The 25,966-nt window shown below is 39.4% G+C and overlaps 2 protein-coding genes across 7 annotated transcripts in view; one reads left to right on the forward strand and one right to left on the reverse strand.

Annotated features, from left to right (window-relative positions):
* The first annotated feature begins 8,649 nt into the window (after positions 1 to 8,649).
* Positions 8,650 to 15,902, forward strand: BET1 (Bet1 golgi vesicular membrane trafficking protein). Of its 2 annotated transcripts, none has more exons than XM_076331497.1 (4): positions 8,650 to 8,819; positions 11,920 to 12,035; positions 14,051 to 14,107; positions 14,635 to 15,902. In XM_076331497.1, the coding sequence occupies exons 1-4, from the start codon at positions 8,801 to 8,803 to the stop codon at positions 14,788 to 14,790; spliced, it is 348 nt and encodes a 115-aa protein (XP_076187612.1). In that variant the 5' UTR covers positions 8,650 to 8,800; the 3' UTR covers positions 14,791 to 15,902. The 2 variants fall into 2 exon arrangements, with proteins under 2 accessions (XP_076187612.1, XP_076187613.1); XM_076331498.1 differs by having other exon boundaries at positions 14,669 to 14,786.
* Positions 10,695 to 25,966, reverse strand: part of LOC143157058 (putative acyl-CoA dehydrogenase 6) — a 101,804-nt gene continuing 86,532 nt past the window's right edge. The window contains exons 9-10 of one of the 5 annotated variants that reach the window (XM_076331491.1): positions 18,832 to 18,946; positions 10,695 to 11,364 (exon numbers count right to left, since the gene is read on the reverse strand). In XM_076331491.1, coding sequence (XP_076187606.1) covers positions 11,308 to 11,364; positions 18,832 to 18,946 — 172 coding nt within the window. In that variant the 3' untranslated portion in view covers positions 10,695 to 11,307. Of the gene's footprint in view, positions 11,365 to 17,500; positions 17,893 to 17,942; positions 18,355 to 18,796; positions 18,947 to 25,966 lie in introns of those variants that run through there. The other 4 variants (XM_076331494.1, XM_076331493.1, XM_076331495.1 and 1 more) reach the window with 4 other exon arrangements.

Here is a 25,966-nt window from a genome sequence, read left to right on the forward strand (position 1 = left end):
AGTCTGAGCTTTGGCACAGGATGAGCTGATCTGTATGTGCCAAGCAAATGCCAGGCACGGGAGCCAGGTGCCTCAGACCTACCTTGTTTGCTGTCTGGTTTTGCTGTCCTTTCCAGACTTCTTTCTATTACTAATTTCTTAAGAACTGTAATCTCTGGAAAAAAGGCTGAAGCAATATGCAGGCAGTCTCATTGTAGTTGGTCATGATTTGTCCAGATACAGAAAACTGCATTTCCTAAAACAGAACCATGTGGCCAGAATCATCATCCTTTACTGTGATCAATGCTGATCCATGAAGGAGGAATGTGGTTTGAAGTTTATACCGCTAACTCTACTGTTGGTCTACACTGTTCAGCAGGAAGCCAACAGAGGAACTCTTGAAACCAGATCCATGACCACGTATCCTGTCAGGAAATACGGATGCTGACGGGGGCACTAGGAGAATACTTCATTTAGTAATTACTAAAGCATAGCCTTTAAATATATATGGAATACATAACTTCAAAGACAGTCTTATTGAATAACAGTTTTTATTTTTAATAAATGAGGTTATCCTAGTAATCTCATTTAAAGAAAAATTATCTTTATAAATGAAGATTCATGAATATGAAATTCAGATATGCTGTCTACATTTTCTTTTACATCAGTGGGGTATATGGACACTCAGCATTGCTGTAGTAAACTAACATTTGCATTTTAACTTTATGAGTTTCCAACTAAAGTATAATCAATTAGAATGATCATGTAGCATGTGGATTCAACTCAGGAGCATCACTGTGAGTAGAGTTTGCTTGTGGATAGTGTCCTCTCCATCCTTCCTGAACCCTTCTGGGGAAAGTTCTGGGGAAAGAAACCATCAACCTGACCTTTTCCCCTCATTCAGGATCTCAGGAAAGAGATTCGGACAAGAGGGTTCAGTTGAATAACTGGATTTCCTGGGTAAAAGGATTCAAAAATACCACCCATCTTTACTCGGCTATAGAACTAAAGATGGCAATTATTCAAGGAGATGGTGGTCATCTGAGCAGCAGGGATATAAAATGGTGTTTTCTAGAATGGATAAGCTGAATAAGGGCTCCTTAGCAAAGCATAAAAGGGAAGGAAAATGTGTTGGGTAAGATAGCTGCTTAGTTTGTCACAAGTCAAACAGCGGAGTACAGAGTTCCAGCAGGCCAAGGCCAGCATTCAGAGATAACAGGTGTAAGAGCAGTCTGGCAGACTTTGAGCTGTAAGCCAGGATCCGATCCATAACAAAGCACTAGCTGGTGGACCTTGAACCAAGGAGCAACCCACCGCTGGACATGGACTGGTGGACCGACCCCAAGACATCCACAACAGGATGCAGGTTTGGTGGACTTGAACTGGGGTTAAATGGGGTAGAAACCTTCTTATCCTGTAGGCAGTTCTCCAGGCCTTTTGCCTAACATGATCCTTAAAGGGACCAAGGATTCTGGTTATTGTCAAATTATGGGTTTACGAGTACGGCTTGTATCCATACAGTAGATGTTTGTATGTGGTGGCATAAATGTGTAGACTGTCATTTAATTCTAACTCATATATCATGTCCTTTTTGACCGTACAAGTGACAATGACTTTTAATGTTATTTTCAAGCAAAGATTACTTCTGTTGGTGAATGGGCTGTGGGAGATGAAATCTTTCTTCATGGTATACCATAAAACATAACCTAAGTTTGTTTTTATCTACATTTACAGAAAACCATGAAAAGAACCTACGACACTATAATTAATGATCCTTTCCACATTGTAATTACTTCAGTCTTCAATCCCATGCCATAAAAATTCATGAAATTTTGTTACTGACTTCATTAAAAGCTAGATAAGGTGCTCAGATTTTCAGTAAGTTAAAAGAGCCTTTTCTTAGAAGTGCATTGAGGCATCTTTATGGAGAACAATGTTACACTTTCTTACCAGTTGCTACACTGCATCTGGCAACTAATACGAATACAGAAATTAAATATATATTCTTGTGGCATAATGTAGTGCTATGCAGAAACACACAAGTAACCTCTGAATGAGCCACCACAGTACAGGAAGCCATGTCGTCCTATTAGCACCATGCTCCATCCAGTACGGGTAATTAGCCCTGCTGCTGCAGTCCACGCAACAGCCTAAGAAAATGATCTTTACAAAGGCGCTTTGAATGGGTAATTTATTTGTAATGGTCTTTCTGGAAAACAAGGGACTTGCAAGAGCTTTTGCAGATTTATGTTCAGGCATTAGCTTCTCTAATTAGTCATCAAACAAATGGTTTTGTGCATGATTTGTTGACTTATGAGAAAACTAAAGAGAATTAAAGAAGTACATGATGTTTTTATCTTTTTTTAAGTAACTCTCCAGTGGTCAAGCACAAAGCTAGCACAACGCTAGTTCCAGCACCCAGGAATCTTGATTCACATTCTCAGTTTTGCCTTGCTGGACAAGGAAACAAGGATCGTGTCTGCCCCATTTGTCTTGAGAAATGTGCTGTAAGAAAATGCTCTGCCTAGATACAGGTCTGCAAAATAGCTCTCCCCTCACTGGAATTCATTGTGCTTAAAGTCTCTGTTTTTATTGAATTCTGTATTTTGACTGGTGAAAGCCTTTCCCACATGTCTGAAAGGTCAAAATAAACAGAACGCAAATCATCAAATTACTGTTTAATTGCATCTTACAAAGCATTGGAACTGTATGCTCCACTCATCCCATACATTTGTTTTACTGAAATGAAAAATTACTTTGACTTCCACTTTTTATTTTAAATGTATTAGTCCTCCTCTTTAGACATTACAGTTATTAATGCTCAGGCTGCTGCAATGGCTCTGAATTCTTATCACTCATTCAGCTGATATTATTACCTCGTCAAAGATGACATCAGAAATGGTACCTTAATATTAGAGAAAGAAATCATGACTGGAATTATTCATAGATTATACAGCATACACTACTTGGAAGACAAAGAATCAGCAGAGCTGTTTTTTTAATAAAAATTTATAGCCTGATCCAAAGTCAATATAAAAATTCTCCATGACTTCAGTAAATTTTGATTCTAGCCCTACATAATGAAATTTAGGAGGGAGACCAGCAGTTGTGTCCATAGCCTTCCTTCTCTATTTTGATGTAATTTAACAGCACTGACAAGAAATCTATAAAAATACCGCAGAGATTTCTGGGTGTGTTCCCTGCAGAATCAAACAAGAGATGGAACAGCTTATGCTACTAAAAAGTAACTAAACGAAAGAATAAGCAGAATCACAGTATTTAGCAACAACAAGTAAATAATAATTATATTTAAATTATATTATCCATGAGCTAATACAAAGCTCAATACTTTCCAGACATAGCTTATATTAAAGTGAGAAGAAAGATGCCTTCACTGTTAATAAATTAAAAAAAGTGTTGTAAAGGTGAAGAAGGCTGTACTTTCTTACTAGATACTTTCTGCGGATGCAACCATACATATTGCTTCTCCTTCCCTCAGCTGGTCCTCTGCTGCTGATGCGTGTCTCACCAACCAAGCTTCCTGAGGCCTCCCTCAGGGTAACATTTACTATGACTGGAAAAAGTGAGATGATACTGAAATCAGGAACAAGAAATTAACATGGAATGCATTACAGCCACAACTTTATAGAAATACACACTGTAAGTTTTGTTCTAAGCCTATTTACTGAGCTGTAAAATCTTATTATGAGTTTATGTGATTTTTAAGCCTGTAATCATATACACATGCGAAGCTATGAGATAGGAAGCCTTTATACAAGTACAAAGTGCTAATGATCCTTTGAACCTGTGTATGGAAAGGCCTAGGATGACTAGGCATGGATGAATACAATTGCATACGTTCAAGGAAGCTCCCCTGATTCCCAGCAACACGGTTTTATTAAAGATAACAGGAGTTCCCAGAATCTTGTTCAAGTATCTTCTTGGTTATCTTCTAAAAACAATAAAAGGCTATTTTGTCAGATACCTGGTAGGGGTTTTATTAAAAGAATATAATAAAAAAATGCATATAGTTTGAATACACGATGAGACGAGATGTCTCCAAACCTTATCCCAGAAAGAAGTCACCATCTATGATGGAAGTGCGTTAAGACCAGAAACAGCCACGGTTCTCTTTGACAGTATTTAATAAAGTTTTGAATCATTGTGATGGGTGAAACTGATAGGTTTGTCGGTACTTGCAGTGATTTACGTATGTTCTCATCATTAAAGAACCTGAATAACGACTGCACATACTATTCCACTTGTGACTTGCATGATTAATTCTTTGCTTGACAGTCTAGGTGGCAATGAGCAGCAGCTGTGATCAACCCCCTTCAGCCACTTAAAGTCTTACAGAAGGTGTGGTTTTGCATCCCACCTTCTGTTTTTCATGACGGCACTATTTGGAGAATACAACCAGGAAGAACAAGGCTGATGGCATCCTAAGTCCGGTGTCAGTTTTGTCAGCTTTCAGAATATGGGAGGAAACACCTGAGTGATCTGACTGAGTTTGTTGGAATAGAAGCATTTTGAAGGCTCTCATTTGCTAAATAGCATTAGAATAAACCAGGATATTAAGTGACAAGAATACTGATGAAAGATGCTGACATTATTCCTTTTTGAAGATACCGAATCCTAATTAAAAATATTCTGTGATCTAGCTCTGCTTCTATGTGGTTAATGTATTAGTTTTCTATCGAAATGTCTCATTAGCTGTTACTTAATTGCACAATGGATCAAGACTTAACTAGCAAATATTTTTTTTAATAATTGAAGCTTACTGCTTAACAAAACAGTGATTGAAATATTTGATACTAACATAGTATCATGCAATATCAGCTTTTCAACTCTCTAATTATGCCTGTGACTTGTTAGGCTCTTTTCACAGCCTATAATTGTTGAAAGTAGCAAGTTAATCATGACGACTGTGAAAACCTGTTTATGTAAGAACATGTAAGAACACTGACATTGTGGGTACTTATTTAATAATTCAATGATAATCATATCATTATTATTATCATGTTAATAAGATTCCTGGGCTTTCAGTTGCGTAGTGGAAGTTTGATTATACAGGATCTTTTCAGGCAGCTTCCCTGTTTTATTTTCCTTTTTATTGCTTTTGCAGTGGAGTTATGGAGTTACCAACTAATAAAATCTATGGGCTGTTTGCTATGTAAATGTATTCATCTAGTTTAGCTGGAGACAGTGAAGAGAATCAAAAAATGGAAGCAGCGGTAGGACAGTTGGTAGGACATGTGGAACACCCCTTTTATAAAAGATGTCTTTTTTTTTTTTTTTTTTAAAGAAGGAGTAGTTGTTCATTAATATTTTGGGGAAAGGAGACTGACATACCCATTGCCTAAGCAGGGTGTCTGACAATGACACACCTGTGTAGGCTACTATTAAAAGATTATAAAAACACGGTCAAGACAGATAAGCTTGCAGACTGCATACACCTTTCTGTATTGTTTTTATGTGCTTTTTCTTCCTGTATGTTGTCACCGATAAACAAAATGTTGACGAGTCAGCCATCTTAAAACCACTTGCTGACTACTGGTTTAGGCTTCCTGGCAGGAAGAACTGCAGATGCTAAGGAAGAGCTGCAGCCACAGCTGCTAACCACGCACAGCTGGTTTACAAAGCCGGGGAGCCTAGGGCACGGCCTCCGTGTGGGAGGGCTGCCAGGGAACGGGCCAGAGAGCCAACACGAGTACAATTAATCACGTCAACAGAAAAATTGTATGTGTTTCACAGATCCATTTTGTGAAATGATTAATATGAATAAAACCAATCAATGGAAATATAACATAAACATAGTGAATACTAATGATACCCAGTCGACCTCTGTGTCCAGCCTCTGTTGTGAGGCGGAATCGCAATTTCATTGTTGTAATGTCAGGAGAACTATAAAATTAACTTTTCTACGAGGCACTTGCAGTGTATGAAAAAAACATAAATTCAATATGATAAAAATGGATTTGAAACATTAATCATGCCAGTATTATTTCCACGCTTTGCTGTAAGAAACTGTGAAGAATCAAATGAACTATTTATAAATTGCCTATAGACTCAATATGTTATTTCAAAACATGATAAGCAGATTATAAACACCATGAGTTGTGGACACCTTACATGTGGCTAATTGGGATTTTATTTTACAGAAAATTTAAGTAAAAATGAAAAATGAGCCCCTTAACAACGAATTATAACTACAATCCTAGTGGGGAGGTGTACTTTTTTTACCTAGTTATGTATGAATCTGTATTTATTGAAAAATGGAAGAAGAGTCATGGGGGGGAAAAAAGAAGGGTGACATAGAATATGTAACTACTGTAAAGAAAGATCTTTTCATATAGCAATGCCACCAAATGTAATCATTTTCTTGGATGGTATATGAAGAAAAAAATGTAAATAAAATTATACATAACAATGAGAGACTCAGCCAGCTGTTACTAAAAGACATTTTCCTAGTGCCTCCTGGAGCCTCAATTTTACTCTCTGGTTATTTAGTTACTGCATAGACCGTCACCCTAATCCTCCTTCAAAAATTGTGTTTGATGAGGTTATTGCTCCTAACAGAGCCCTAGTTCAAATCTGAAGCACTCATGACGAAAGTTTTCTCAGAATCTGTTAATTTTCTGTAAATTTTACAGCATCTAAATTTTGCAGTTTTAAGCATGTAGTCCTTTAAGAGACGTCTTTGCCCTGGCAAGGTAAGAAATGGGCCCATCTGTGAACTTCAGCTGGTTTTAGCATGAACAGCATCTTTAATCTGGTGATAATACTTTTCCCTCCTTTGAAACAACTGATGTATTTCCCTGAACTGATGTAAATCAAGTCTTAGGTCATCAGTGATGGCAGCTTGCAAACACCTGTAAGAACTGCTGAGTTCCAGACAAAATCCCATGGAGGTGAGCTTCACGCTGCGCGGTATGGGTGACAGTTCTGCAGTTCATTTCTTCTCCTTGGCCTTCTCTTCTGTTTTGTATGTGCAACTAATGCCTTAGTTGAAATTTTGGATGAACTGCTTAAATTATCAAATATTAAATAAACTAAAGGGCCAGTTTCTACATGATACTCATTTTACTCTTCATAACGCTGTTTGCGATGTAGGCATCCAGATGTAACTGAGAAGTAAATAAATGAACAACAGCTTCTCAATGTCTGTCCTGAAGTTGGGCTGATACAAGACTGATGTCTCAATTAAACTTTGACAAGTGGAGAGAAAAGAAATGCTGCAATTATTCATGGTTTTATGCACTGCAAAAAGATACATGGGGTGTCTTACAGCAATTACACAGGATGTCAGCAGGAGGGCATAGGCCTTCTTCTTGACAAGAGTTATTTTATTCTTCCTTCTACAACTTTACCTGCCTAGATGAAGACTCCCGTTATACTGCAAGCTCATTGCAGTAGGAGCTTTGGTCTGCATTTATATAGCTTGTACAATACAAGTGGATCTTGGTCCAATACCGGGTGTCTTAGTTCCTACCAGAACACAAATACCAAAGCAATTAATGATATGGCAGCATGTTGTAATTGGAAAAGCCAATGCAATTTCTTTAGGCCAGTGCATGCCACATCTGAAATAGCAAACTCTGAATGGACTCCGTGATGTTGTTTGCTTTACGCTGGAGTACTGATACATCATTCTGGTATCATCCTGGGAAATAAATTCAATCCACTGGTATACAGAGTGAGTCACATCTTTAACAAAAGCAGGTAAAATCCATTTCTGATAAAGCATTGCAAGAGGTTAAAGAATGAAGGAGAAATTATCTTTGCAAATGAAATTTAAATCATTCACAGAACTGAAGATTCAATAATAATGAAATCTGCAGGTTTCCAGTTGGAGTAGCTGTATGCTGCAGTAGTGTGCCTGTTACTTCTAAATAAACAGGGGGGAAAAGCAAAGGTGGCAAATCTCCACTCAGCACTTAGTTTTAATGTTTTGACTACCTGTTACAAGGCAACCCCTGAGAATCTTCCATTTCCAAACAATAAAATGGCCTCCTGAAACGAAGGTTGAGATTTTTTTTTTCCTTTCAGGATCAATTCTAAACAGTTTAATGCAAGCTGAAATAGGTAATGTATTGAGTAAATTCATGACTGGTTGTATTTAATAGAATTTGCTCTTCTCCTGAAGCCGCGGGGAGGTGGCCACGCACGGAGGAAGCTGCTCTGCCAGTGCCTGCTCCAGCTGGTGGCCAGGCTCCCTCACGATGCTACCCTGTCACCTTCTTTTGCCCCCTGAAACCACTGCCTCACAGTCCAACTCCCTGAAATGTACACTTTTAGTAAATCACGCCATTTTCAGGGCCCATTGGGCACATAGACAGTGCGCGGGCCGAACGGTCTGTTACACTATCCCCTGAGAAACGCCACGCTAGTTCAATGCCTTGGGGTGCTGCGGGGAGGCCCTGCAGACACCGTGCTCCCGACCGGGGGAACCGTGCCCCCCGGGACAGGAGGCTCTGGACGGGACCGCTCTGTCAGGGACCCAGCCCCAACCCCCCCGCCGCGCACAGGCGCCGGGGCCGGGTCTCCCGAGCGGCGCCGTCGCCCCGCCTTTGGCGCGGAACTACAGCACCCATCAGCCCCCGCGCGGACCGCGCAGCCCCCGCCTCTGCCGAAGTCCCGCCGTACCCAGCAGGCCGCGCGGCGCGGAGCGCTGTCGTGGCGCTCGCCGGGTGAATGAGCCGGGCGGCCGAGCCGGAGCTGGGCCGCGGCCGCCGCGCCGAGCCCCTCTTCCCTCAGGCGCTGTGGGCGCGGGAGTCGCTCTCGTCCTCCTCCTCCCCCCTCGGCAGCTCCGGGCACGGCGATGAGGCGCGCGGGGCTGGGTAGGCGCAGCGGTCCTCGGCGGCGGGGCCTGCAGCCCCGGTCTGGCGGGGCAGCGGTTGCGTGGCGCACCCTCGCCTGGTGCTGGAGGGTTAAACGGAGGGGGAGAGGGAGTGAAAAGCTCGGCGGGCCAGGCCGGGGCAGCCCGTGCTCTCGTGTGGGCCGCGCTGTGCCCGAGCCTGTGAGAGCCGGAGCCGGCTAGGCAGGGCCCGACCCGTCCCCGGGTAGGGGCTTCGGTGGGGGTCTCTGCGTGAGAGGGGCTGTGTCGAGGGGTGTAGGCTTGCAGCAGAGCTCGGGAGCTTTGGGTGGGAAAAGTATTGTGTCTGTTACACGTGCTTCCGTCTGTCTTCTCTTTCTAGCTCAGCTGGACTTATGGAGCAGCAGTGGGATTTGTATTTAATTGTGTTCATGAATGGTTCTAACACAGCGTTAGTTTGAGCCATGTTTCCATGGATGGACAGATTTGTCACTCTTCAGTCAAGTCCTTTCCAAATTCTCAGCTGTTTTTTAATTTTAGTACTTCTGTATGTTTTCCTGCTATGTTTGGGGGGAAAAAACCCAACTGTTGTCAATTTATCACAAATATAATCGGATGCAAAGGCAGAAATCTTTGCAGAGTTCCTGCTGAGTGTTTTGAGAAGCTTAGGCCCCATTTTTCAACCAGCAGCCATGTTGATGACTGTAAACTTTGAACTCCCACGTCATGTTCTAGAACCATGTAGGTGCTGTGACCTCACTGTAAAGCTTAGGTAATGTTTATGCCTCGGAAGTTTATGACTGAATTGTGGTACTTCTTCCTAGAAAGTGAATATTTAGGGGCTGATAAATGCCATCTGGCTAAACCAGGTGTGTCTGTAACACCACCCTAGATTTACTTCTACACTTCTCGATGTGTGTTGTGTAATAGTATTTTCACAAGATAAAACAAGTCTTGGATATGGTTCTTAATAGATCAAGAGAGGTGTTGGGATGTTATCATAAAAGGTGGGCATTTGATGGGTCTTCAGTCCTTTTCTTTGTCAGACTAACAGCTCGTTCTTGGGTATGAACTGAGAGGGGTTAGACTGAAGGCCATCCAGCTCGGTATGTTTCTGAAAAAGTAAAGCGATGGATGTTTATGGAAGGAGTGCAGGGGAAAGAGCGTGCCTTCTTTTAGCATGTCTCTGGCAAACAATGCCTTAAGGAACTTCCTGAAACTAATTCTTTGAAAATCTGCTGGAAGGTCAAGCAGAAGACTTAAATGTCTATTATGACTGTTATCAGCTGCAGTAGAATTTGCCGCTTTCCCTTGACATTTCAACTGTCAGTCTAAAATTCCTTTTTATTTAGTAGGCTGGAAATAGAAGCTGGGCACCAGTACTTCTGCTGTGAGCACCAGCTACCTGGTACCTCTTTTTTAGTCCGTGATTATGTTATGGTCATGTCCGTATTACATGTCCTGTCAATGAACAGTTGCAAGACAGGCTGTAGAACTGCCATGCTGAAGTTTCTGTTCTTCCTGTAAACAGTAGTAGCCAGGCTTCTACATAGTGCTTTCTATTACATATACAGAAGTGGCTGTGCCTATTTAAAAGCTTTGGGGCAGTTGTTCACATCTGTTATGACACGGTCTATGTAATAATCATAGTTATGGTATTTTGGCCTGAAGCTATATAGTATATTAACTTATAAACATATTCAAAATTGCGTGTCACTTGGTAGGAAGTACTGTACTTAGATGCATTTGTAAAACAAGATAAAGGGAACAACCCTGATTCTCTAACTGATATAATTTTAGTCAACTTTCTATACTTGGCATTGGTACTTTTGACTGGGGGGAGGGGGAACTTCTTGACTCTCACTGCGATGAAATGGAAACATACATTTCACCCAGTCTTGTTGAGAATTTGTTGTTAGCTTAATTTATAGAATAACATTAAAACAGTTTACAAGTACAAACTAAAAAATTGTCATGTCACTTAAAGAACAGCTTTATGGGTTAATATAAAATTATATCTATTATGAAAGTAGCATCATAATTCTCTCTTTTAAAATCTTAACGTTATGTATGCCAAGCACACAGTGAAACTGTTTGAGATGGGGCTTTATCTGTGAATGTGGTTGGTGTCTCTCTTCTCTCCCTTTTTCCTCAAGAAGAAAAAAGGCACCTAAACACAAAAATCTCTAAATTAACCAAAGGCATTCAGACAATTTTAGTGTGGCATTCTGACTAGCCATATAAATACTGATTAACATTATAGCTGGATTACTAGTTGAATTAATCTAGCAGGATCTTTATCATAAAGCTTATAATAGTTCCTTTGTGTTTGCCTTTCTCAGTCTTGGTCTCTCTTCTTTGGTTTCAGATCTTTGATTTGAGGCCTAAGACTGATTTTTGTCTAGACAGGACACGGCTTTAATTCTCCTGTGCTTGTGCTGCTGTCCAACTGTTGTCTGTAGGAGATCTTTATTAGAGGTTGGAGGAAGCAAATGTGTGGAGCTGAGGAGCTTTCATTCTCTTCTGCTCTGCTGAGTCAGTTGTCTGGAACAGTCCTGAAGCTCCATCACCTGAAAAGCAAAGGCAGGAGTGGGAATAGAACTGCAGAATGGTGACAGAAATGGCAGTGTTCTGCTCAGAGGCCTGGCTTCTTGTCTGAGGTCTTGTTTGTAGAGAAATACATGTAAGGATCAGAGTATGCTCTCTCCTTTAAATGCGGGTGTGATCAAATGGTATTTGTCTTTGTTAGAGAATGATCTCAACTTTCCTGCCTTGAGTTAGGTTTACCACTCTATGTAGAGGCCTCAATGCTCCCTTCACATCTCCATGTAATGCCTAGGTTGATTTCCATAGAAGTAATCTGAAAACATTATGTGAGGAAAAATTTTATAGTATTAAATTACAACCATTCCCCAGTTTTCCGTCTTTGATTTGCATATTGAAAGATAACTTGCACATTTGAAAAAGGTTGAATCTCTATCTCAGGAACATGTGGTACCTCTTCCTGATTGCCGAGGGTGACATTAAGGAAATGCATTTTTAAATGGAAAGAGTGCTTTTCCACATTTGAAGAGCACTTGCTCCAATGGTGTTTTCTGTCTAACTACTGACTCTTGTGTTCATAGGCGATGGTGCACCTACTGGTAACTATGGCTATACCAATAGTGGATATAGTGTTTATGAAGAAGAAAATGAAAGGTTAACAGAAAGTCTGCGTACAAAAGTCAGTGCCATTAAATCAGTAAGTATTTAATTATAGCGGTATCGTCACATTTATTGAGTTAAATTATATGGACCAGTGAAGCAGTAGACTTAGTTTAAAACATAGATTTAACACAAGAAAGAATTATTGTCAACCAACATGCATAATCATTCATTGTATAACTGATTCTTCCTTTAATTAGATTTTTAGCTAGACTTGTCTTTTTTTGCCAATCTTGAGGACACCTGTGGTGTTACTTATGGCTTATTGTCCTACAGAATGAATTACTGTCCCTGCAGAAACTAGAAAATTTTAGTTTAGGTCAGTAAACTGGCTCAGGTTCATTTAAGAAAAAGGACTACTTGTTTTTGGTGTTATCATTGTAGCTCATCAGCTTCTGCTGTATCTGCTGATAAATCCGTAATGTGAAAACAGCTGTTAGAAATAGCATGCTAATATACTCTGAAAGAGAAATTTGTTGGTTTAATGATTCTGATTCCTTCCAGAGATTGAGGACTTCTTTCAATCAAGTCTAACTGAAAGACAGCTCTGATTAAAATTGTGTGGTTTTTTTTTTTCTTAACAATTTAAGACTTTTTAAAATACATTCTTAGCAATAGGTGCTGTTTCTATGTATGTCATACAAGCCAATGAATTCTTAGCCCTAAACTCATTCAAATTCCTATTGCTAATAATATTGTGTTGCTTAAAAGTAATTTGGTTAGTCTCAAATAGAAAATAAAACCTTAGGTTTAAGTTAAGAAATTATCCACCTAAATAATTTAGAGTAAGTTAAAGAGGTAAAAAGAAAAGCTTTGACCTTTGTTACAGAATTCCATTTCTTGTCTCCTTCTCTGGGATGTTATATTTCAAATCAGTGTCCCAGGGTATGTCTACAGTGTGGTTGGTAGTGCCCCAGGGAGTAGCATGTGTGCTTTTTCTGCAGTTGCATCTTTTAGTGCAATGTAATGACCTTGGAGTATGGAATAATCTTCAGATAATCTTCCTAGAAGCCTCATGTTTCACTCTTGACTTGATGATAGATTGTGGTGAAACGCAGCAGTAAGAAATAATGAGATTTAGGTTGTGTCACAAAAAACATACGGGTTTTGGCTAATCCAAAGCATCGGGGCCTGGAGCACATTTCTCTCCCTTTTAGGAGTTGAGCTGGTTGTTCAAGGCCAGTGTACTGATTACAACTGTTACGGAGAAAGAGCTGCTAAGAAGCCTCAGTGGGGGTTCTCCCCTATTTCACTTGGGAGCTGCTTTTAAGCCAAGATTCTCCTGGCTAGCCTCTGCCTTTGCTATGTTGCAGCTGTGTTGCAGCTCTGTGCCTGGTCTCATACCTCCCTGATTCCAAGCCTAACCTGCAGACTTGACTTTCTGGCTTGACCTTGGACCTGTCTCATAGCTGTGGATGTGCTGGGTGATCACCAGGCTGTTGCTGACCCTGGTTACTACCTCTGGACTGATTCTCGCTTGCATACTCAGCTTGCGTCCTTGTCCTGCTGCGCCCTTCCTGTTTCATGACACAAAGCAGAGGAGGCACGGACAAGTTCACAAAAGAAATTCCCATTTATAGCATAGCAGCAACTTGTCAAAAGAGATGTGTTAGCAGGTTACAGTGTCAGCTCCAGCAACACTTGAGTCAAAAAGAGTGCTCATGGTCCTCTGTGCTGCGTGCCAGTAGTTTTAACAGTTGTTCCAGGAAATGGATAATTGCTACTTAGACTTGACTAGATCTTGAATTTTTGGAAGTCCACGCAATAATTCTAATAAGGAATTCTCTGTTCAAGGAGAAAAGGGGAGGAGGAGCATTGAGTACCTTCTGTGACTCTCTAGACTCACCTAGTCAAATGACAAATAATTTACTTTCCTAACTGTTATTGACAGAATACTGTGCATGTTACTTTGTTTTTTGAAAATACCAGGTACTGTTTTCACATTTTACGTGGGGAAATGCTAGTCATGTCACATATTTTAGACTGGTTTCACTAATTGATGTATAACGGATTACTCATATTTAATACTTTTTGTTTGGTTTTTTTTAACAGCTTTCCATTGAAATTGGAACAGAAGTTAAAAACCAAAATAAAATGTTATCAGAAATGGTAAGTGTTTAGACACTAACCTTCCTTAAATATGGGGCAGGATTAAGAAGTTAGTAATGTAAAGCATGCCTTCTTTTAGTATGAACATTTGTATTAAAATGTTGACAGCTTATCGTTGACTGTAAAATGTGACTAATTCAGCAGCTGTATTTCTGTTCAAAAAGATAGATGTGCGAATGCATGACTTCCAAAGCACAACCAAGGTCTTTACACTTCAGATACAACTATTTGTTTTCAATTAGCAAATGTATAGTATTATTAAAAAGGCAGTTTTATATTTAAATTTATTTAAGAATAGAAGAGGGAAGCAAAAAATAAGTCAGTAATTCCTTTTTTGCTTGCATCCATCTGGATAAATGGGTGAAAGTTTTTCCTGGTTAATTTTCAGAAACTGCCTCCGAAATAATTTTAGTTTTGGAAAATTGGAAAAAAAACAGGAAAAACTACACTTAGCAAGCTTTAGGGGTAATCTTTTTTCTCAGAGTAACATGTTTGTTGTTGTTTTGTTTGTTTGGTTTTAAATGTAGGATAATGATTTTGACTCTACGGGTGGAATTCTAGGTGCAACGATGGGCAGATTGAGGACACTCTCCAGGGGAAGCCAGACAAAGCTATTATGCTACATGATGCTCTTTGCATTGTTTGTTTTTTTTGTAATATACTGGATTATTAAACTGAGGTGATGTATGTTACCTTCGGTTTAAATTGTGTAATTTCAACTATAAAGCAGTCTTAATTAATGAAGACATTGATCTGAAGTGGCATATTCTGTTGATAAAACACAGTGAAATTGTTGTAAATTGCATTAACTGTTAATGCAATGTTATATATAGCTTTCTTAATGTATCAGAATTTTTCCCATCATCCCCTGTTTTGGGGGCATTATTTGTAAATATGCAGAAACTGCTAGCATAGCAGGTTGCTTTTTTAGGGGAATATAGTTTTTAGAATTGATTTAAAAAAATACAGCAAACAACGGTTGTTCAGATATGAAGTAATTGCAGAATTACAAGGCTTTCTCTTTCATTCTGCATTTCATTCTGGGCCATGCTCTAAATTAGAGCTCCAGTTTCAGGCATACAGTAATTTCTAGGTTGCAAAAGCACAAAGAATACTTGGATCTTTCTAAATTGGTTTTATCTGTGGATTTTTAAAAGGCTGGCCTGAAGCTAACAAATGTAATAGTGGTACCCCCAAAAATTCTTCTTGTGGATAGGTCTGATAGTGTATGTGTTTAAGTAGCTTAAACTGTGTATTTTGGGGAGAAGTTACTTAAAACTGGATTATTTTTGTTTAAATGTGACAAATCATGCTTACACATCTACTCTTTTAAGCAAATGCCTTGGATCATTGGGATCAACCAACATGGACACAGTACAAATGTTTTCTTTATATTTAAAGTATCTTAAAACTTAATGATTCCATTGAATCACTAGAACTTTTACCATTAGTATGTTTACTTTTCAATCTGTGATGATCCCTAAATCTACACTGCATGATGTCTGAAATATGAGGACAGATATTTTGAATTTTATATTAAAGTATATAATGATGCACCTGTTGGAGGTGCTGTCATATTAAGGTTTTTTATTTTGAAGGCTTAGCTTTGGCTTACCAAATAGTTTCTAATAGTTGAAGCTATTACATTGCTGAGTTTAACATTAAAAAAATTAAGTTTCCTAGATATTGAAATTGTATCTACAATTTTTGAAAAACTTTTCTAGAAATACTGTCTAGCATGTTGCCATTAATAACTAATTACAAACTGAAAAATAAAGTGTTCTGTAGTATTCTAGCTAGTGTTGTTTATATACATTCTTTTCTACTGTAGAATACCAATGTATTTTTTGGAAATGGTGCTGTGTTCAAGGGGCTATATTTGTGTGGGCAGCACTATTAAATAAGAAATGGAGGTGTATGTTACATTACTTTCATGTTAGATTTCATATATAATGGAAGTGTGATGTGTAAATCACTTCTCTAATACAAAACACACAGACTGTGCAAAAGTAATTAAAGCTCAAATATTTCTAGCCTATTTAATCTTTGACTGTTAAAAGGTCTACAATACTTCCACAAATAACAGAACACCTAAGTGCTAACACCAGGATACTGCATCATCTTTATATGAGAATTGCTAGGCTTGTTAAACAAGTATAGCATTCCCAAAGCTAGTCAATAGGATATAGTTTGCCATCCAAAATTGACGCACTTGTATAATTTTAATGAGACAGTGGAGTGCAAGGTACCTCACAAGTGAGATAATTACTGACACACCTGTTTGACAACCACACTCCCCTGATAGTTGATCATCTTCTAGAATATATCTCTGGCTATATCTCTGGCTCTTAAACATGGTGTCTAACAGTTTCTAGACATTTTTTTAGCAATCGATCTGTCATACCAATAAATGGAAAAAGTTTTAGCTACCTAATACGAAGTAGAAAAATGGGTGGATGCAGCTAATTATATGGTGGATACATTTCCTGTCTTTGTTCTGAAAAACACGCTAGCGTGTCCCTTAAGTCTTGACAGAGCACGTACTGGCAAAAGATTTTTTACCAGTCCTTCAGCTCATGTATAAAACCAACAGGATTTTCTTTTTAAATGTCAAACCAGATTAAAAGGTAATTAATGCAGAATAGGAACTAGGTGGTGGTCTTTCCCTCCCCTCCCCCTGCCTCGCGTTCTTTAGTGATGCAGAGGAGTGAGGGGAAATGAATTTGGGGGGGGCGGAATCTTAAGCCTATGTCTTCCTTTCTGTGTTTCTTCATTTAAGGAGGGTTGTGGGGTTTTTTGTAGTTTTTTGTAGTTGTCTAGATAGAGCGGGGAAATAGGGCAAAAGCTTAAACACAAGGAATATATGAAGCCTCCAAACAACTTTCTACATCTCTAGGTTTATTAGAAAACACACAAGGGCTATTTTAATTAAGTGCTAAAACACAACTCTGTTAGGCTCATTTAACGTGAACTTTCTGAACTGAAAGGTAACTGAAAGCTACATAGTCAAAACTGTGACATATTTCTGTATGTTTTTGTTATTTTAATTTTGGAGCAAGTACAGGATGTAGCACATTTCCCTTTCTTCACTTCCAGTAAAAGGTTGATTTTCAGTTTAAAACCTGAACTGAAATCCTGCAAGTTTGCTTAGAACGGTTATAGTGACTTACGTAAAGGTGAAACTGCTTTGAGAATATTTCACTTGGGAAGGGGAATGGCAATTGGTGGGAACCATGCACTGTAGCCTTAGAATTTTCCTCAGCATCTGCACTTGCTTTACTGCTTATTTTCTGGTAGAAAAATATTACTCTGACGGTCCTTAAAATTCACAAATAGCAAGATTTCAGGATGCTGTAGTATGATCTTGTAGAGTAAAATACACTATACAGTCGATAAGATAGAAAAATACTAGTAGCATTTAATTGTACTTTTACAAAGTTGCAGTTAATAGCAGCTGCATGGGAATAGTGCAGTTATGTTTATTCTTGGTTTTGAAATCTTGTATGTAATTTTTACACAATATTTATATATTGTGTTTCTCAGTGTAACTTGGACTCTACCTGGCAACGATACAGATAGTTTCTTCCACCTGGAAATAATAATCTTTTAACTATCAAACTGCTAACCTTACAGTATCATGGAGATTCCTTAGAAAATGCTTAACACATCCACTTGGTTAGAAGGAAAATTCCACTGAAGATTTTGTTTGCAGTAAGGCAGGTTGTGTCTTCTGACTTAAATGGCTGCTTTAGGAAGAGTTGCTGATGTTGGTTTTGAAGGAATGGCTGATACGCAAGTAAACGTAAAAAATAAGATTTAAAGAAGATCAAATTAAGAATTTATGCTTATCATAGCAGATATATATTTCAGTGAGACTTTGTGTGTAACAAATCACAGTAATTTTGAAAATACTTAGTATACATTTCGGCTTTAAGGTGACTGGCATATAACATAAATTGTACCATCTCATTTAAGTAATAACACACAATTTTCATATTAACATGGGTTTTTAAAATATTTTTCTTTAATAGTTACACACACACAAAACATGATACCTCAGTTCAGGCCTCCAAAAGCTTCAGATACAATTAAACAGTTGTTTGTAAAATTCTACAAATAAAAATCAACCCCCACTCCCAGCACCAAACATCCATGACAGAGTGTAGTACAAGTCGATGTGAATTTGGCAAAGATGACAGAGCTCATTTTGATGATTACTTGCTAAAACTGAAAGATAGGGCAAGTACCTGTAATTGAGAGCAAAATCACTGTTCCAGTATTTGAATAAAGCAGGGAATAATTTGTGCCATAATTACTGATCTTGAAAGCAAAGTTGCACTGAAATTAGATTAGGCTACTAGTGAAATCACAGCTGTATCCATAAGGAAGTTAAGTTTCTTAATTGGTGGCTTAGATGCCCTAAAATGTAGATATACCTTGATTAAAGAAGACATTTTCCCTGGGTGCTTAGTGTGGATCGCTAGACCCCCCCAAAAAGTAACCCATTGAGAAAAAGGAAAAAAAATTGCAGGAGGCCACATGCTTTCAGACTGCTTTGTATCAACAGAAATTTGATATTGGAGAACACGTAGAATGGTAATGGACAAAGACCCTGATAAGCGGTTCATTGGCAAAATTACTGTTACGTTTTCTACTTATTTTACCCTTGAAACACGTACTGGCTGTTACCTTCAGTGTGCAGTACAAGCCATGCTCTTGCTTACTTTCCAAGGAAGGGTGGCGATGTGTCGCTTGCTTGGAAGTGTTTCCATGTATTTGCATATGATGGAAAGCATGGTTTCATCTGTGCCACCTCCTATTGACAGTAATCGCAAGTCTCTGTAGAAATAGAAAGAGTAGATTTAAACGTTTGCATGCTATACTGATGGAACAAGTACAGAACTGTACATACCCATTTATTCTTTGCGTTTATTATGAAGCTGCTTTTATGACATTGAAACCTCCTTGTTTACAGAAGTACATACATGGTGTGGACAACTGTGTTGTCAGCACCGTAAATACTCTTTTGTGTACAGGGATGTTGCCAATTCAAAATCAAAAGGCTTAAGATATAATTTGGCACGTCCAGTTTTCAGATTCTTAAAATAACCAAAAATAACCTTAACTTGGCATAATACCGTATTTTCATCTTGAAATAAGCTAAAACCTCTCCTACCATACAACTGCCCCTGCTTAAGCCCAGCCAGACCTGCAGCTGAACTCCATACAGACTTCTGTTTAGGTCTTACCACTTTGGACTGGCATATAAAGCATCACAGGCTCTTCCCAGGGTTTTCTACTGGACTGCCTACTCAAATTACCTACACGTTACATACTAATGCCAGTTGTCCACAGAACACCTCATCCACTGCCTCCTCCTGGTGAGATGGTCTGCAATACTTGCCACAACATCCCCGCTCTTCCTTTGCCAAAGCTGTAGGTGCCTAAGCCTGCAGCTGAATTTTAGGAGGGGAGGGAGCTTTTGGAGGGCCAATAGCAAAAAGTGTTGCAGGACTTAACTTTGCTTAACTGTGCGGTAAAAAGAGTATTAGTCAATCAGTATCTGAGCGTCGTGGCTTAACCTCAGCTGGCAACTGAGCACCACACAGCCACTCGCTCACTCCCCCCTGGTGGGATGGGGGAGAGAATCGGAAGAGTAAAAGTGAGTAAAATCATGGGTTGAGATAAGAACAGTTTAATAATTGAAATAAAGTAAAATAGTAATAGTAGTAGTAATAACAATAATAATAATAGAAAATACAAAGCAAAGCAAGTGATGCACGATGCAATTGCTCACCACCCACCAACCAATGCCCAGCCAGTCCTGGAGCAGCAGCCCTCCCCGGCCAGCTTTCCCCAGTTTATATACTGAGCATGATGTCATATGGTATGGAATATGCCTTTTGCCAGTTCGGGTCAGCTGTCCTGGCTGTGCCCCCTCCAGCCTTCTCGGTCGGTAGAGCATGGGAAGCTGAGCAGTCCATGACTAGTGTAAGCACTACCTAGCAACAACTAAAACATCGGTGTGTTATCAACATTGTTCTCATCCTAAATCCAAAACACAGCGCTGTACCAGCTACTAGGAAGGAAATCAACTCTATCCCAGCCAAAACCAGGACAATGAGGTATTGGAGAATTGTACAGAGAAGGTACAATTTTCATTCAAGTTTTTTAACCAACAAGCATCCTGGTCTCCCTAATGGCTATGTGAGATCTGGCATAATCCGTATTAGTATATATAGTATTATAGTATAGTATTAGTATTAGATAGTATTATAGTATAGTATTATATAGTATATAAAGCTTCTCTGCTTTAAAAATGAATGGCTGCTCCAAGCTTATTTACTTTTGATTTGATATTTCTAATCGCACTCATTTAAAAACTGCCATTAATATCGCTGAGTCATCCCTCACAGCATTGCCTAAGTTCCCTGTGCTAGCCAGATTGCAAACTACTGCACGCTTAAGCAATTTTCTTCACAAATTTCTTTTCTCCTTTGGGGAGAAGAAAAAAAAAAAAGCCCAACACACTGAAACAGTGCTGCTAAACTACCTCTACTTAATTGAATAACCTGAAGATTCCCTACCTTCCTATGGGCCTTGTTGAAGGCAGCAGAGCTGGAACAATGGTAGGCTTCTTGTTCTTTGTGCTGCGGTGCTTGTCTGCTTTTTCAAGCTGCCGAAAGCCCCTGCCAATGCTTAGCATCTTGCATCCTCACAGCACTGTAGCAACAGTAAGTAATTAATCCTCAGAACTCCTCTGTGATGCCAATAAAAATCCTCCATTTGCAGCAGGAATCCTGGACACATGTGGCTTGTTTATATGAAGTTATAAATAGGCAGTGGTTAAGATCTGGCTTTGTGGTGTGTGACAGACATGTCAGGTTATCACACATAAATACATGTTTTAAAAAAACAAAACACCTTTCACATACGGTTTTGTGTGTGTCTATATGCGTGTGTGCGTGTCTTTACAAAATTGCTGGTGATTATATTTTTGTCTCTATGGATGAGATGATAAGGAATATTTCCTACAGAATCTACAGGCAGGCAACTAATGCCGATCTCTCCCCTGGGGAGACAGGATAGAAGGTTTCACCTCATTTAAGAGGATTGAGATGACAAAGGACTCGAATGGTTTTAATCTAGCAGCCCTCTTCTGGGAAAGAGACTTGCTTTCAGCGTGAGAAAACAAAACCATGGGACTAACTATCCTGCCAGGAACTCTGTGAGGAAGCTGGGGAAGATGACGTAGTAAAGTAAGCTTGTATATCAGCTATTTATTGTAAGTTTATGGTTTGATAGTTTATATTATATCAATAATGCATTATTAATACAGCATATAAATACTTTAATATAGAAATATTAGAATTTTATTGCTTTACGTAGGCTACCTCCAAAACGCTTTTGATCTGGCACAGCAACACTTTGCTTTCTGATTTCTCCATCGCCTTGTCGCTGCCCCCATGACATAGCAGCACGTCCTGCACTACCTGCAGCCCTGCTGAGGTGAGCACCGACCTGTGATGGCTTCACCCTGACCAAGGATAGTGAGGAACCAGCCTGCAATGCACCATACAGTTACGTAAAGGTGTCATTTTGAGGGACCGAACCTCTAGCTGCTTGTTGAATGCTGTTTTCCTTAGAGAGTGGGAGTTTGCCTGAGGAAAGAGATAAATCCTGACCATTGTGTTCTGCCCCCCTAAAACACTCCCTGCAAAGAGTTTCCTCTCATTCAGGAAATCCCATGCACCTGAAACATCCACTGTAGATGATAAGACTTACTCTACTCAACCAAATCAAGAGATGTAAATGTTAAAAAGCAATCCACTTTTTGAGGGGGAAAAAATATATAAATAATTTCTTCAATGCTGAGTTAAAAAACTGCATTTACGAGGGAGGGTGAGGAGCCCTTCCCACCCACCAAACACAATCCAGGTTATCAATAATTTCTAGTTAGGCAGCTAAAGGAACAAAAAGGACTTCGTCAAATGAAGTTTCCCATCTCCATGGGTACCATGGCATATAACCTCCTTCAGAAATGTATCAAGCACTGCTTTAAGGAGACAAAACAATCTCCCTTTAATCTTGGACTATCCTAATTTGAAGGCTGTCACATAACAAAGTTGTTCTAATGATTTGGAACTCTCTAATTTACAGCCTGAATGTGTTCCTGAGTAGTGTAATCCAGTATAGTCCTGAAGTTTAACGTTCCTCTTTTGGCTGGTGTTGACCCCTCTGCATCCAGAGTGCCATTCAGCCCTTGTTTTGCACAAGCCAAGCCGTGTCCATCACCCTGCCTGTAAACTTTTGGTCCCAGTTATCCTGAAAATCAGGGCTGGTCCTTGCTCCAGTCTGAGCTCTCCCTTGCGTGTGATTTCACTAGCCATAGGGACAGGTACCTATCTCATAGCGCAAGGAAAGCTTTTGACCTTGTAACGTGCTATACAGGCACTAAGGCCACAGCTAATGGCACACTAAATCTGTCTCTAGCCTCAAGCTGATAAAATGTGATGGTGTTTGCAGTTGTGCATCCCACTACCGTTTACTACCTGCAGCCGAGAAGCCGTGCCTGCTTAGGGAGCCACTCTACGCTACATTTTCCTCTTGAAAGCCATACGGCTATGGGATCTAAAAAGCTGTTTCTGTTCACAAACACCCTGAGAGGAGCCTGCTGCACTATCTATCTTCAATGCAGATGTCTTCACATAACTTTAAAGTCCTGAGAAAATAAACTAAGTCATTTTCTTTCCCTTTTCCGGCAGCGATCAGTGCTGGTCAGACGTGGGGAAGAAAGCAAGTTTTGGTGACTCCAGCTCTGGTTTTCCCTAGCAGCCTGGCTTCATGGCAGTGGTCCTCAGAGATGCTGCTCCCTGCTTCCCTCGTTAGGAGGCCATTGGTAAATCCTTCCCAAGGTTTATGTGGCTGTCCTGGTTTCAGCAGGGATAGAGTTAATTTTCTTCCTAGTAGCTGGTACAGCGCTGTGTTTTGGATTTAGGATGAGAATAATGTTGATAACACACCGATGTTTTAGTTGTTGCTAGGTAATGTTTACACTAGTCAAGGACTTTTCAGCTTCCCATGCTCTACCGACTGAGAAGGCTGGAGGTGCACAAGAAGCTGGGAGGGGGCACAGCCAAACTGGCCAAAAGGACATTCCAGACTGTGTGATGTCATGCTCAGTACATAAACTGGGGGAAAGCTGGCCGGGGGGGCCGCTGCTCAGGGACTGGCTGGGCATCGGTCGGCAGATGGTGAGCAACTGCATTGTGCATCACTTATTTTGTATATTCTTTTATCATCATCATCATTATTATTATTTTCCCTTCCTTTTCCGTTCTATTAAACTGTCTTTATCTCAACCCACAAATTTTACTTTTTTTTTTTCCCCCCAATTCTCTCCCCCATCCCACTGAGGAGGCGTGGGGAGTGAGCGAACAGCTGTGTGGTGTTTAGCTGCCTGCCGGGTTAAACAACAACGCTGGCTCAGAGTACCACTGCTTCCCAGAAGGCCGTTTACACGCTGCTTCCTTTCAGCACAAATTCCACTTGATTACAAAACATTTACCCTTTTTTCTCTCACAACTATTATTTTAAAGTTGTATTACTGGCAAGATTTTTCTCCACAAAATATATTGATATACCCTCAAGTTTAATATTTTGTGACTTCTTCCATCTTCTGACTCAGCTAGATTGCTTATGGCCTGTCCAGATTAAGCAGCACTGAAAGGAGACTTTGATCCAGAGGAAGAACCAGCGGCTGTGCCTGCCGGTTCACATGGCCCTGCCCGTTTCCCCAAAGGGGCATTTTGAAGGGACAGCTGAGCAGGAGCGGGCATCGCCTTGGCCTGCTCTGGAGCATAGCTCCGCTTTAAAGTCATCACTGTACAGTTGCCTACTTTGATTTGCCATATTAGAGCTAGATGTCATGTGCTTCACCTCCTAAATTCCCTCTCAAGGTACTCATAAAAGTCAACCAAAGTGGTAGACAGGCATCTGTCTCAAAATCTCTGCAGAAAAAGGTTGAAACTACGGATTTGTTTTCACAGATGACTGGGGAATCGTTATTAAGTCTTGTCCCAACAGTTAGCTACTGACTTCAAAGCAAATTGTTTTTGTCAGCAGAAATTGATAGGTTTTGTTTCCTTTGGTACAGCCGTAAATTGTGATAATGACAAAGACTGATTAAAAAAACCACAATTGTCTAGACTCATTCTAGTTTAGACATGCTTTGTAAAGAATGAAAGGATATAAAAAATGAAATAAAGAATGAAACTGAATAAAGTATTTCAACTGACTTTTTAAACATCTGAGGAATAAAAAAAATAATTTAGAAGGAAATGCATTACTTATTAAAAAAAATTCCAGTTAAAACTATATAGAAGTTTGATTTTTAACTAACCTGAATTACAAATAAAACTTCATATTGCAATACCTAGGTGACAGTTGAGGGAAAAAAAGAAATCTGTTTTTCTTCTGCAGCTATGTGCATTTGCAATGCTATTTAGACTTTATCTATTTCACACGAGTAGTCAATCAGTATTTTTCACTACTGCTTTCTCGAGTCTTTCACAATGCAGCGAGTAAAGAAATGATCAACATTCTCCTCATCACACCCCACAAGAGTAAAATTGTAAGAACTGGCAGCAGTCAGACACAGTGTTTAGTACTTAGAAACAATCTTAATTTTAAAAACAACAAACTTTTTTAAGAAGGCCAGACAAGTTCTTCCTATAACAATTGAAATGTACATAATTACTGTCAAAATATATAGATCACTACCTGAAATTTTTTAAAACTCATGTTATGAAGTCTGAAAAATTGCAATATACTTGCTACAAAATCTTTCCTCCCTCTGATCTCTCGCAACCTGGGGTTTTCATATAGATTGTGGGTTTGTTCAATAATTGATTTTTCCCAAGTCATGATGTCTTTGAGGCATTTCATACAGGGGAGAGAAAAATAAACAAACGCCAGTCTGGTGCTCTCCTTCTCCAGAATCCTGCTAGTAGGGTAAAGTCTGGAAAGTCCACTCTTATTGTTTTTTATATTGGCTTGTATTTTTCTATTAAACCCTTTGATATTTGGGCTCAAAACTTTTTTTCAAACACATTCTCCTTCTCAGAGTCCCTACAACTGAAAACGAGACATTTACGTCTCTAAAGTCAGCGCAGTATAGGCACCTACATGGTGAAACAGCTATCTTTACGCCTTCTAGACAATACTGCACTTTAGAAAAGTCAGTTGTTCTATAAAGTTTAAAAGACTAATGATTAAAATGACAGATGTGAATAAAGTCATTTGGCAGACAGTTTTGTGCCAGGTCTGTTTATTATCTCCCCACCAACACTAATAACTAAAATTCAAAGACTTCACGCGCTAACCATGCATTATGCTGGGTGCTCTTTGAGGAGTAACAGCCCGACATGTGTCAAAGACTAACATTTCCTTGGAAACTTGGTAAGGATTATGCTACAAAAATCTTTGTACATTATCATTAGATGTCATGCTGTGCAGTTATGCTGCCTGCTACTTGACAAATATCACAGTGACGTGAATGGTTACTCAGACTGCTGTACAAAAAAAGAACGGCTTTAGGAAAGTTGCTGCTTTGCTTATCGTTACAGATTAACAAGATTCTTACTTGAAGCTGTAATTGTTTATTTAGATAATACTCTACTTCTCCCTTCCTGGAGCTTATGGTTAGTCAATGATGGAATTTTACTAATTCACAGAAAATTTTAGAGTATAGATATCACACCACCTTCAGCCTCATTTATAACAGTGTTTGTTTTAGAGGCAGAAAGGTATGTTTCTTTAGCCAGTTGACACAGTTTATACCAATAGGAAATACTCTGG

The sequence above is a fragment of the Aptenodytes patagonicus genome, chromosome 2, assembly GCF_965638725.1.
Source record: "Aptenodytes patagonicus chromosome 2, bAptPat1.pri.cur, whole genome shotgun sequence".
In the NCBI taxonomy this organism is placed as follows: domain Eukaryota; kingdom Metazoa; phylum Chordata; class Aves; order Sphenisciformes; family Spheniscidae; genus Aptenodytes; species Aptenodytes patagonicus.